At 43.5% G+C, this 13759-nt stretch overlaps 1 protein-coding gene across 1 annotated transcript in view; it reads left to right on the top strand.

Moving 5' to 3' along the window:
• Nucleotides 1–13759, top strand: part of LONP2 (lon peptidase 2, peroxisomal) — a 114458-nt gene that overhangs the window by 26370 nt on the left and 74329 nt on the right. Inside the window, exons 3-5 of the mRNA XM_049864927.1 lie at nucleotides 6501–6632; nucleotides 8000–8122; nucleotides 13511–13674. Of these exons, the coding sequence (XP_049720884.1) occupies nucleotides 6501–6632; nucleotides 8000–8122; nucleotides 13511–13674 (419 nt within the window). The remainder of the gene's footprint in view (nucleotides 1–6500; nucleotides 6633–7999; nucleotides 8123–13510; nucleotides 13675–13759) is intronic.

The raw sequence follows: 13759 nt of genomic DNA, 5'->3' as shown, positions 1-13759 counted from the left end.
TTTAATGCTTTTTTTTTTTTTTTTTGGTGGTGCAGACATTTTCTTTGTTCTTCTTACTCTCCTTTGCTGAATTCCTTTTGCTTTTGGATTTTTTTTTTTCCTTTTCTTTTGTTTTTACAGAGACTTTGTTTTTCTTCTTTATTTTGGTGAGTAGGTTTGTTAACTTTCTTTGTGGTTACCTTGAAAATTACCCTTATCTTCCTAGGTTTGAACCAGTCTACTATTACTTGGTATCACCTTGCCTTCCTCTCCATTAGAAAGTTCTATACCTATACCATTTATTCCCTCTTTCATTGTTATGACAGTATTGTTATTTACAGATCAACCTCTCTGGTTCCCTGTTCTAAATCTTTTCATTTCGAACAGTCCTTGAGAGGTCATTTCCTAGGTTGTTATCTGGCTGGTGGGATCCTAGATTCAGTCTGCCATCTGATGTTGTTTGTTCTCAAACTGAAAGACTCCCTTTAATAATTCTTGTAAGTTTGGTTTGGTTTTTACATATTCCCTTAATTTATGTTTATCATATTTGAATGAGAGTTTTGCAGGATATATTATTCTTGATTGGCAATTTTTTCCTTGTAAGGTTTTATATATTTCGTCCCATTGACTTCTTGCCTGCTTGGTTTCTGCCAAGTAATCAGAGCTTAATATTACTGTTTCCCCTCTGTATGTGACTTTTTGTTTTTCTCAAGCTACTCTCAGGATTCTTTGTCTTTGGTTTTAGCGAGTGTGATTATGATAATGCCTTGGTGATTTTCTTTTGGGGTCTGTCCTATATGGGGTTCATAGAGCTTTTTGGTTGGTCAGCTTTTCATCTTTCATGATATTAGGGAAGTTTTCTCTCAGCAGTTCTTCAGTGATCCTCTCTGTGTTTTCTGTTTTCTGCCCCCTGTTCTGGAACTCCCATTGCTCACAGATTTTTGCTTTTGATTGTATCCCACATAATTCTCAGGGTTTCTTTTTTTTCTTCGTTCTTTTTTCTGATTTTTCCTCAAAGTTGTATCCAAGTTTTTGTCTTCAGTTTCGCTGATCCTGTCTTCCATTGTTTCAGACCTCCTCCTCAGACCTGACACTGTTGTTTTCAAAACTTGTTTATCTTTTGGGTTTCTAATTGTTGTTTCTGTATGATTTCTAGTTGTGAATTCATTTTTGACATTTTTTTCCTGTATTAGTTTCCTGAATTATGCCATTGTTTTTTCTGTATTTTCCATGAATTTGTCTGCCTTTTCTATGAATTTGCCTGTTTTTTCCTCATTTTTGTCTGCTTTTTGCTCCAACTCTCAGATAGCTCTGAATATTAAAAAAAAAAAAAATTGTTGCCGTCGAGTCGATTTCAACTCATAGTGACCGTATAGGACAGAGTAGAACTGCCCCATAGAGTTTCCAAGGAGTGCCTGGTAGATTCGAACTGCCGACCTTTTGGTTAGCAGCCATAGCTCTTAACTATTACGTCACCAGGGTTTCCGCTCTGAATATTAGAGATTTGAATTCCCTACCACATAGTTCTAGTGCCTTTTCTTCTACTGGAAAGTCATCTGATATTTTATTTTGAACGCTTACTGGAACCATCCTGTCCTGTTTTTCTGTATGTTTGATATTGTCTTTGGGACATTCAGTAGTTATTTTTTTTATCGATTGTAGATTTTTTTGTTTTGTCCTGCTTTTTTGTTTTATTTGGTTATGTCTGAGCAGGCGGGCTGTGCGTTCTTTGTTGTTTGCTCGTCAGTGGTCACGACACTTTTTACCTCCTTATCCAGTGGGCCAGTCACTCAGCTATGGTACAGCAGGGCAGATCCAGCTGAAGGGGTGGGGCTGGGATGGTTTGTTTCTGGCACGTACCGAGGCTGACAGGGTAAGCCAAGGGTCAGTGCAGGCAGGTTCTAGTAGGTTGTGCCTGTGCTGGTTGGGGGTGTAATGTTCAGCACGTGGTGCAGGTAGGCAGGAGAGAGGGGGAAGTTGTGATGTGTGAAGCTAATATGGGAACGGTATAGGAAAGGAGAAGGTGGAGAGAGAAACAGGGGCCAAAAAACAAACAACAAAAAAAGTGCACAGGGAGCTTGCCACAGTAGTGGAGAGATGAAAAACCAAGAAATGGAGAAAAACAAAGGAAAAAGAGGAGAAGATAAGTAAATTTAAAAAATTTTTTAAATACCCCCAGGGATACCACCAGCAACCAGGAAAGTGGTTCCCAGGCCCTAGGGTGCAGCCCACTAGAAGGGGCAGAGGTAGCACACAGCGCCAGGTATTCAGGACACAGGAGAAGAAGGAAAGCAGAGAGAGATGAGAAATTGAGAAATGAAGAAAAAGAAAAAGTAAGTTAAAACAAAAAAGAAAGGCCCTCAGGGATCCCACTGGCTCCAGGGAAGCGGCTCCCAAGCCTTGTAGTTACAGCCTGGCTAGAAGGGGCAGAGATAGCGCATAGTACCAGGTATTCAGGAAATAGGAAAAGAAGTAGAGAGAGATGAGAAACTGAGAAATGAAGAAAAAGAAAAAGTAACAGTAAAAAAGAAAAAAGCACCGAGGGTTCCCACTGGTGCAGCTGTGCAGATCAGGGAAGTGGCTCCCAAGCCACCCAGTACAGCCTGGCTAGAAGTGGCAGAGGTGGTACACAGCGCCAGGTATTCAGGACACAGGAAAAGGGGTAGAGAGAAATGAGAAACTGAGAACTGAAGAAAAGAAAGAAAAATGCCCCCAGGAATCCGACCAATGCAGCTGCACAGACCAGGGAAGTAGCTCTCAAGGCACGCAGTACAACCTGGCTAAAAGGGGCCCCCAAACTGTGAAAAGAAAAAGAAAAACAAAACGAAAAAGGTCCTGGGATCCCCTCAGCACAGCGGCGCAGACCGGGGAATCAGTTCACCAGCCAAGCGGCACTTCAGAGCCTGTCAAGAATAAGCAAAGATGGCACACAGAGCCAGGTGTTCCAGAGAAAGGAGGGGAAGGAGGTGAGAGGCATGGAAGAAACCAAAAGAAGCCAAAAAAAGCAACACCAGCAACAACAAAATGGCACTGTAGGATCTTGCCAGTGTGGTTGGGGCAAATCCAAGCAGCACGGAGCCAGTGCCTCCTGGGCCGCAGTCACTCAGCCCACTGGGAAATGGTGGAGGCTGAGCAGGAGGAAAAAGCATGGGGGGTGGGAAAGCATGTATCACTGGTTACAGGTGCTCTGCTCCTGCTGGGAGCTCCATGAGGCTGCTTTCCCCTATTCCCTGTCCGCCAGAGTCCGAGATGGCGAATCCATGTTGTGTTAGCCAATAGGGCACCCCCGTTCCTATCTCTCCTCACTCTCTGTTCATGTCAGTTTCTTATTCCATTCAGTGCGTGGTAGAGTTCTTTATCTCATTTGATGCTTAGGGTTACTGGGATTGACATTTGTCTCTGTTTTACTTAGTGTTTTGGGTCTTTGCTGTGGAGGGATGGTGTGGTGCTTCTGTCTATGGTGCCATGTTAGTTCCATCTCAGTGAGAGCATTATTAATGTTTTGACAAAAACGTTAAAGGTCACAGAACAATCGTGATGTTTTCCATTGATTGTTAAGATTGCATGGTTCAGCTTGCATGGCCTTTTGTGGGGGGAAGTTCTTACTGCCATGCAAAGCAGAGACTGCAGTATAGTGTTTGTGACTTATCCAGGGTTGTTTGGGGAAATCGCTAGTCATCGTTAAGTGAATTATTGCTGCTACTTACCCTAGAACGTGACATAGAGGTCTGTTGAAAAATAGCAGTAATGTAGGCCTCTGCCCTTTAAATGATTGAATTGGCTCATGTTTGAAGCTGTCAATTCAGTGTTCTTCCCATATCATCTTGATATGTCTGACAGCCCCTCACAGTTGGAAGTCATATGGGTGTCTTTCTTCTTCTGCCTCTCGTTTCATCTCTCTGGAGTGCTGCCGCTCTTACTGGTGGTGCTGGTCCGTGACATGACAAGGACAGCACTTGAGACTAAGCATTTAGGTGCTTTTATAGCAATTTGACGTTGCCCTGATGGCCAGGCATGCCATTCTGATTTAGCAGAGATATTGGTCCACGAAGGACTGAAGGGAGAAACTGATCTCTCACCAGTGTGAGGGCCCCCGTCCTGACTCACCAATTAGAGGAGCACCCCCCGACTCACCAGTGTGAGGGGCCCCGTCCTGACTCACCGGTGTGAGGGGCCCCGTCCTGACTCACCAATTAGAGGAACACCTCCCTGACTCACCAGTGTGTGGAACCCCATCCTGACTCACCAATTAGAGGAGCACCCCCCTGACTCACAAGTGTGAGGAGCATCACCATGATTCACCAGTGTAAGGGGCCCTGTCCTGACTCACCAATTAGAGGAGCATCCCCCTGACTCACCAGTGTGAGGGGCACTGCCCTGACTCACCAGTGTGAGGAGCCCCGCCCTGACTAACCAATTAGAGGAGCACTGCCCTGACTCACCAGTGTGAGGGGCCCCGTCCTGACTCAGCAGTGTGAGGGGCCCCGTCCTGACTCACCAATTAGAGGAGCATCCCCCTGACTCACCAGTGTGAGGAGCACTGCCCTGACTCACCAGTGTGTGGAACCCTGCCCTGACTCACCAGTGTGAGGAGCCCCGTCCTGACTCACCAATTAGAGGAGCATCCCCCTGACTCACCAGTGTGAGGAGCCCTGTCCTGACTCACCAATTAGAGGAGCACTGCCCTGACTCACCAGTGTGAGGGGCCCCGTCCTGACTCACCAATTAGAGGAGCATCCCCCTGACTCACCAGTGTGAGGAGCACTGCCCTGACTCACCAGTGTGTGGAACCCCGCCCTGACTCACCAGTGTGAGGAGCCCCGCCCTGACTCACCAATTAGAGGAGCATCCCCCTGACTCACCAGTGTGAGGGGCCCCGTCCTGACTTACCAATTAGAGGAGCACCCCCCCGACTCACCAGCGTGAGGGGCCCCGTCCTAACTCACCAATTAGAGGAGCACCCCCCTGACTCACCTGTGTGAGGAGCACTACCCTGACTCACCAGTGTGAGGAGCCCCATCCTGACTCACCAATTAGAGGAGCACCCCCCTGACTCACCAGTGTGAGGAGCACCGCCCTGACTCTCCAGTATGTGGAACCCTGCCCTGACTCACCAGTGTGAGGAGCCCCATCCTGACTCACCAGTGTGAGGAGCATCACCACGACTCACCAGTATGAGGAGCACTGCCCTGACTCACCAGTGTGAGGAGCCCCGTCCTGACTCACCAATTAGAGGGGCACTGCCCTGACTCACCAGTGTGAGGGGCCCCGTCCTGACTCACCAGTGTGAGGAGCCCCATCCTGACTCACCAATTAGAGGAGCACCCCCCCCCGACTCACCAGTGTGAGGAGCACTGCCCTGACTCTCCAGTGTGTGGAACCCCGCCCTGACTCAACAGTATGAGGAGCACCGCCCTGACTCACCAGTGTGAGGAGCATTGCCCTGACTCAGCAGTGTGAGGAGCCCTGTCCTGACTCACCAGTGTGAGGAGCATCACCACGACTCACCAGTATGAGGAGCACCGCCCTGACTCACCAGTGTGAGGATGATTGTCCATCTTCCTTGGTGTGGCCCTTGGAGCCCCTCAGAATGAATTCTGCATAAACCACGTAGGTTATGTTTTAAGATACACCATCCCGAGCATACCCTTCAGATCTGGTGGAAGTCCATCTCACGGCTTTTGAGGAATACAGTAACAGGAAGAAGCTGTTTTATTTATATAGGTGGCCCTTGGTCAGCAGGTGGGTGCCCCGTGTTGACATAAACTGTTCACGTTGTTTTCCAGTCATGGCTCTAATACGCTGGATGTTAAAGCTCGGGGATGGGCAGAGTAGCATACACACGGCTCCTTTGCCAGAAGCAACCCTACCTGGGAGAATACTCGGATTTGAGTTCTGGCTATGTTCCCTAGTTTGGACAGAAAACTCAAGTTTTGTCTGAACCTTAGTTTCCTTCTTTACCAGATAGGGAGGTAATGCTGATCCTGTTATTACAGCAGATTCCTAGCAGGAACAGATGAGACCATTGGGTTTCTTTTATAGATTTGAGAGGAATTCCTTTGTAGCAACACCACAGGTATTAACTGGATTAGCCGTGTTTTTTGTTCTCAGACTCCTCTGCTGAATCCTGGGTTCTTTCTGATTCACAGATTTTAGGCAGGGAGATGTGTATTGTTATGTATCACAGGTGTGTGCCAGGTGGCATACAGGAGTGCATTGTACCAGTCCTGCAACGTTGTATCAATTTGAATTTTTTTCAAAATAAGATGAAAAATCATAGATTTACAAAGCCATTTGTTTACATTAGTATGAAACTTTTGAGCCATTTTTACATTTCGTTCTGATTGACGTTTTGAAAGAACGCCTCTTTTCCTGAGGTCTGTGAAAGCCCAGAATGTTATAATCAGTGATATTTTATTTCAGAAACAGAGCCGCAAACGTTTAGCCTATGTGGAAGTCTGGTTTTTAAAATTCACAACTAATGACAGGTTTCATTAAAAAGACTTTTTCTTTCCTTCTAGTTGGTTGAAATGTTGGACATGTCTGTCCCCGCCGTTGCCAAATTGAGACGTCTTTTAGATAGCCTTCCAAGAGAAGCTTTACCAGACATTCTGACATCAATCATCCGAACGAGCAACAAAGAGAAGCTCCAGGTACAGTGTTCCCTTCTTGAACGCCAGGTTGCTTTGTCACTGTTTATTTGAATCTAGATGGTGAAGAGTTAAATTTTGACCTTCAGGAAAGAGATAGTGGAAACTGCAAAAAGTAGTTAAAATGCTTTCACACTTAAATTACCTTTCAAACGTGATCATTTTACACTTTTGTATACACAAGAACGTCCTTTGTACATCACCTGGTCAATTTATAGAAAAACGGTATTTAACTTAAGATGTGTAAATGTACGTTGTCTCACCATTTTTTTTACACACGTGGAGCCACGGCCTTTCCCCGGTGTGTGGGCCAGCTTTATTGGAATTCTTCATGGTGTTTCTTATGTACGCCACACCTATGATGCTACAATTTTTACCTTCTATGTCTGTAAAGTGAGATGCATTTTAAAGACACTTGGAAAATAGTTTGCGTGCAGAATCCTAGATTTATATGACTTTCCCTCAAACTATAAAACTATACAACTTTTTTTATGCACTTACAATGTTTTTAAGCAGTCTGCTTTATTGAGTCTTCCTAAACTAATTTAAGGTAGTTTTCATTGAAACAACCTTTCTTATTTTATCAGTTTATTTAATATTCAAATCAAACAATTACAATAGCACATGCAACTAATACAGATGGGCTGGGGACAGATACTAAGAATTCAATTCCACCAGTGGGAGCAGATGAGTCCAGGATTCCGGGGAGAGGAACCTGACTGGGCCTCAGCAACTGTGTTTTACTTCAGTTACTCGAACAAATCGTTAAGTGGAGGTTGGTTAAGAGTGTTCCTAGTCTGTTGTGTATTTAAAGTTTCAGTGTTTTGAATGTGTAATTCGCCTGCACGTAATGCATAAAAGCATTCTGGGCTCTTAAGAGAATAATTCCCAGAAAGAGTTGACATTAAATGTTTGTTTTCTTCTTCTTAGAGCAGTACACACGGCGTTATTTTTAAATGCAAAATCAAGATACTTTTTTCTATTGGGGGGGATTCTGGTATTCACCTAGGGAGCCCTGGTGGCGCTGTGGTTAAAGCGCTCAGCTACTAACAGTTCTAACCCACCAGCCACCTCGCGGGAGAGAGATGTGGCAGTCTGCTTCGTGAAGATACACAGCCTTGGAAACCCCCTGAGGGAGTTCTGCTCTGTCCTCTAGGGTCACTATGAGTTGGAATTGACTCAGTGGCAGTGGGTTTGGTTTCAGTTCGGTATTCATCTCAAATAACCTTCCTTATTTAATATAGTTACTTTGGTTGTGTTAGCCATAATGTAACGGTGAGTATTGATAGGAATTCTAACAGTTTTAAGACATGGCTTTTGAAGCATATGTTTCTGAGAGATATTCTATTAACTGACTCATGGTCCCTTAGATCTTAGATGCCGTGAGTCTCGAGGAGCGATTCAAGATGACTATACCACTACTTGTGAGACAAATTGAAGGCCTGAAATTGCTTCACAACACCAGAAAACACAAGCAAGATGACAATAAGCGGGTAAATATTTCTTTTAATCCATACCTCCAGGTTCCCAGTTATTTTTATGTGGTATGAGATACAGGTTTTTTTGTTTGTTTTTGGAGGAGAAAAAAGTTCATCGTCTCTTACTACTCAGGTTACTATTAGAACTTTACTGTAAATTCAGTAATATATGTTTCCCTCTGATCCTTTTCTATGCCTGGATCATCATTCCTTTTTCTTAACCCCTCTTTTAAATGTGAGCATTTTCTCATTTTTCATTTGCTTTTATTTTGGTAACTATCCAAGGGTTAACTTACCTGGACATTTCCCTTTTTGTTAAACATTATGTGTTGTTCCCAGTGTTTTTCATGTTTTAAAAGCGAACAATTCTGATAAAATTCTTTGAGTATAACATTTTTTACTACATGGAGGATGAAGAACATGCTGCAAACCTGTTTCCTATAAGGACTGTGTCACTGTTGTGTCATAATTTGGCTACCTTTTTTATCTAACAGAAGTTTTAATATTCATTTATTCAAAGCATTGGTCTCTTCCTGTCTTCTGTGCTCAGCGTCTGCTGTCCTCCAGTGGTTTACTGAAGAATCAAAATAGAAGAGCAGAAGATCCACTTCTGGGTTTTTTTAGTTGATCTTTTTTTAAAAGTATTTAGCTCTTAAACTCATAAGTTATTCATTTTGTTGTGTTGTTGAGTTGAAAGCAGCAGTTGTATTTATTCTGAAATGTCTGTTGTTGTTGTTCATGTTGTTAGATGCCATCAAGTCAGCCCCGTGCCCAAAAGATAAAACATTGCCTGGTCCTGCGCCATCCCCCTGATCAGTGTGGATCAGACCATTGTGATCTGTAGGGCTTTTATTGGCTGATATTTGGAAGTAGAACACCAAGCCTTCTTCCTAGTCTGAAAGCTCCACCGAAAGCTGTTCAGCATTGTAGCAACACACAAACCTCCGCTGACTGACGGGTGATGGCTGTACATGAGGTGCATTGGCCGGGAATCAAACCCAGGCCTGCCACCTGGAAAGTGAGATTTCTGCCACTGAACCACCATTGACCCCACATTCGCAGATAGCTTTCAATTTGACTTAACACCATTTATTAAATGATCCTTACCTTCTCTGTTGATTTATGATAACTTCTTTTTCGTACATTTACGTTATGGTGGAATCTGTTTGAAGTATACCTTGAGCTGCTGAATTTATTATTATTTTATGTTAGGGGAGAGATAAGGAAAATGTGTTTGAAGTGGACAAGACATGAAAATGACAGTTCTCTGAAGACTACTGGAGATCCAGAACTCTGGCTTAAGTGAAAGGCCGAGAATGATGTCACAGATATGATGGTCATCAGCGCAGAAGTGTTCCTTCATCAAAGGGAATACAGCTTAGAGAAGGAAGAGCAGACACAAGGACTGCTTCCTCATGGGACTGACTAGAGAGGGAGCAGTGAAGTAGACTGAGGGGAGTGAGAGACAGAGGAAGGAGCGATCACCATGCTGTTATTTACTATTGCTGGAGGTCATGCTGGTGAAACTAATACACACCAGATACGTGAATTATTTCTGGCTTGGGGTTAGCTCAGTGACTCAGTTACTCACTTTATGCTGAAAGGTAAGCTGGAGTGCATTGTACTGAGACACACAGGACTGCAGGTCTCTGTAAGCTCAGGTCTTCATCATGTGGAAAGACAGCTGTAGATGCAGATCACTGTGAGCACAGGCCTTCACCATGTGGAAAGAGCTGTAGATACAGGTCACTGTGAGCACAGGCCTTCACCATGGGAAGGAGCTGTAGATACTACAGGTCACTGTGAGCTCAGGCCTTCACCATGTGGAAAGAAAGCTGTAGATACAGGTCACTGTGACCACAGGCCTTCACCATGTGGAAAGAGCTGTAGATACAGGTCACTGTGAGCACAGGGCTTCACCATGGGAAAGAGAGCTGTAGATACTACAGGTCACTGTGAGCTCAGGCCTTCACCATGTGGACAGAAAGCTGTAGATACAGGTCAGTGTGAGCACAGGGCTTCCTCATGGGAAAGAGAGCTATAGATACAGATCACTGTGAACACAGGCCTTCACCATGGGGAAGAATGCTGTAGATACAGGTCATTGTGAGCACAGGCCTTCATCATGGGAGAGAACACTGTAGATACAGGTCACTGCGCACAGGCCTTCATCATGTGGAAAGAGCTGTAGATATAGGTCACTATGAGCACAGGCCTTCACCATGGGAAAGAGCTGTAGATACAGATCACTGTGAGCGCAGACCCTCATCATGGGAGAGAACACTGTAGATACAGGTCACTGCGCACAGGCCTTCATCATGTGGAAAGAGCTGTAGATATAGGTCACTATGAGCACAGGCCTTCACCATGGGAAAGAGCTGTAGATACAGATCACTGTGAGCGCAGACCCTCATCATGGGAGAGAACACTGTAGATACAGGTCACTTCGCACAGGCCTTCATCATGTGGAAAGAGCTGTAGATATAGGTCACTATGAGCACAGGCCTTCACCATGGGAAAGAGCTGTAGATACAGATCACTGTGAGCGCAGGCCTTCACCATGGGAAAGAGAGCTGTAGGTACAGGTCACTGAGCACAGACCCTCATCATGGGAGAGAACACTGTAGATACAGGTCACTGCACACAGGCCTTCATCTTGTGAAAAGAGCTGTAGATATAGGTCACTATGAGCATAGGCCTTCACCATGGGAAAGAGCTGTAGATACAGATCACTGTGAGCGCAGGCCTTCACCATGGGAAAGAACGCTGTAGATGCAGGTCACTGTGAGCACAGACCTTCACCATAGGAAAGAATGCTGTAGATACAGGTCACTGTGAACACAGGCCTTCACCATGGGAAAGAACGCTGTAGATACAGGTCACTGTTAACACAGGCCTTCACCATGTGGAAAGAACACTGTAGATGCAGGTCACTGTGAGCACAGGCCTTCACCATGGGAAAGAGAGCTGTAGATACAAGTCACTATAAACTCAGGCCATCATCGTGGGAAAGAGAGCTGTTCAGATGTGCTCCAGGAAATCATTAACAAGAGACCTCTATTGGAAAGTTAGTAATCAGAAGTTAGTATTTGGGGTTAGCTTAACTATGTCCTTGCCATTCCCCTGAGTAAGCATTGAAAATTTGCTGTTTTAGAGGCCAGTGCTTTTGTCTCAACATTGAAATCATCAATGTGTCTTTTTATATATCACTTAAAAAAAATTTTTTTTTTCATTTTTGGATTTTTATACTTTAAAATATTTTATCTGCTAATGATTTTGTAAGAATGAAATGTTTTAAATGTATTAATTAAATGTTTACAATTTTATAAATTACGTTTCTGTTTACTGTTTAGTAATGTTTCAAACCTTTTATGTTTGAATGTATTAAGAAGGTAATTTTACAGATTAAAAAGATAAACTCTGGAGACTTCTAAATGAAATACCACTGTATCATTTTGTTCCAGTAATGGTATATGAGTTGCTATTAACGATATTAATGAGTTGAAAATTTCCAAGAGTACACGAGTAGTTTTAAATATGGTAGGGAGATCATGGAGAATGAACACAAGTAAAGGCCCTTTAGTTTGTCTCAGAAGGCAGATGTTGGATTTGAAGAAACAGTTCTCAGCACGATAGGAACAGAAGGCGAGGGTTTACCGCAGTAAATGGGAGAAAGGGGAAGCAGTGGTTATAGGCATGTGCTGGAAAAGCAGAACGTGGCCAGAAGGGAAGTCAATAGTGTGACAGTTAACAGGAAGGAGCCCTAGGTAAGAAAATACTGTGAAAAGAGGAAGGCTTTTTTATATGTTGAAGGCAGAAGGAATAGAACCGGTGGTGGTAAGGTTAAAGATGCTAGAGAGAAATTTTGTAATGTAGGAGGACAATTGGAAATTTTTACTTACCAAGTGATAACCAGTGATGTATATCAAGAAAATACGGGCTACAACAGTAGCTGAAAGAAAGGCAATTCCTAGCCATTTTAATTATTTCTGTTCTTTATACACGAAGAAAGCAAAAGGTCATTAAAAAGAAAGACCAAAATGGATGTCAGAAGAGACTCTGAAACTTGCTCTGGAACGTCATGTAGCTGAAGCAAATGAAGAAATCATGAAATAAAAGAGCTGAATAGAAGATTTCAAAGGGCAGCTCAAGAAGACAAAGTAAAGTATTATGATGAAATGTGGAAAGACCTGGGGTTAGAAAACCAAAAGGGAAGGACATACTCAGCATTTTTCAAGCTGAAAGAACTGAAGATAAAATTCCAGCCTCAGGTTGCAAATTTGAAGGATTTTGTGGGTGAAATATTGACCAACACAGAAGCATCAAAAAAATATGGAAGGAATACACAGAGTCACTGTATCAAAAAGAATTGGTTGACGTTCAGCCATTTCAGGAGGTAGCATATGATCAAGAACTGATGGTGTCACATTGGGCAAATCTGCTGCAAGAGACCTTTTCAAAGTGTTGAAAAACAGAGATGCCACTTTGAGGACTAAGGTGCAGCTGACACAAGCCATGGTATTTTGAAATGCCACATGTGCATGTGAAAGCTGGATGGTGAACAAGCAAGACCGAAGAAGAATTGATGCTTTTAATTATGGTGTTGGGGAAGAATACTGAATGTGCTATGGACAGCTAGAAGAACAAACAAATCTGTCTTGAAAGAACTACAGCCAGAGTGCTCCTTGGAATTGAGGATGGTGAGACTTCATCTCATATTCTTGGGACATGTTATCAGGAGGAACCAGTCCCTAGAGAAGGACATCACACTTAATAAGGTAGAGGGTCAGGGAAAAAGAGAAAGACCCTCAATGAGATGGATTGGCACAGTAGCTGCAACAATGGGCTCAAACATAGCAATGATAGGATGGCGCAGGACCGAGCAGTGTTTTCATTCTGTTGTACATGGTGTCTCTGTGAGTCCGAATTGACTCAAAGGCACCTCACAATAACAGTAGCCAGTTCCTTGAAAACATCCTAATAAGATTTTCTTTTCTCACACTGGTATTATGTGCTGGAAACCCTGGCGGCGGAGTGGTTAAGTGCTATGGCTGCTAACCAAAGGGTCAGCAGTTCGAATCCACCAGGCACTCCTTGAAAACTCTATGGGGCAGTTCTGCTCTGTCCTATAGGGTCACTATGAGTTGGAATCGACTTGAAGGCACTCGATTTGTTTTTTTTTTTTGGTGTTATATAAGCCTGTATCAAAGAATCACATTTGCCTTATGCAGGTCTACTTTTTAAATTCTGTCTCCATGTGTGCAACTGCCTGTTAGTAATCATTCTGAACTAAAGATTTAGACTGTGGCTGTAAAACTGTTTATTCAGTGCCAGTCATAACCATATGTGTAGCCGAGCGCTTCATTTTGGCGCACAGTTTTACTCTTCTGCTTTCTTCCTTAGGTTATAGCAATACGCCCTGTTAGGAGGATTATGCACATCCCAGGTACTTTGGAAGATGAGGATGAGAATGAAGATAACGATGACATTGTCATGCTAGAAAAAAAAATACAAACATCTAGTATGCCAGAGCAGGCCCACAAGGTCTGTGTCAAAGAAATAAAAAGGTAAAATGTATTCATTAGTGTTTTCATTTTGCTTTTTATGTTAAAAACTGTTGCTCGTGGAAACGATTCTGCTGCTTCGAATCCC

The sequence above is a fragment of the Elephas maximus genome, chromosome 21 (assembly GCF_024166365.1).
Source record: "Elephas maximus indicus isolate mEleMax1 chromosome 21, mEleMax1 primary haplotype, whole genome shotgun sequence".
NCBI lineage: Eukaryota > Metazoa > Chordata > Mammalia > Proboscidea > Elephantidae > Elephas > Elephas maximus.
The sequence above is the reverse complement of the archived record's forward strand: the minus strand, read 5'-3'. Positions and strand labels throughout refer to the sequence as shown.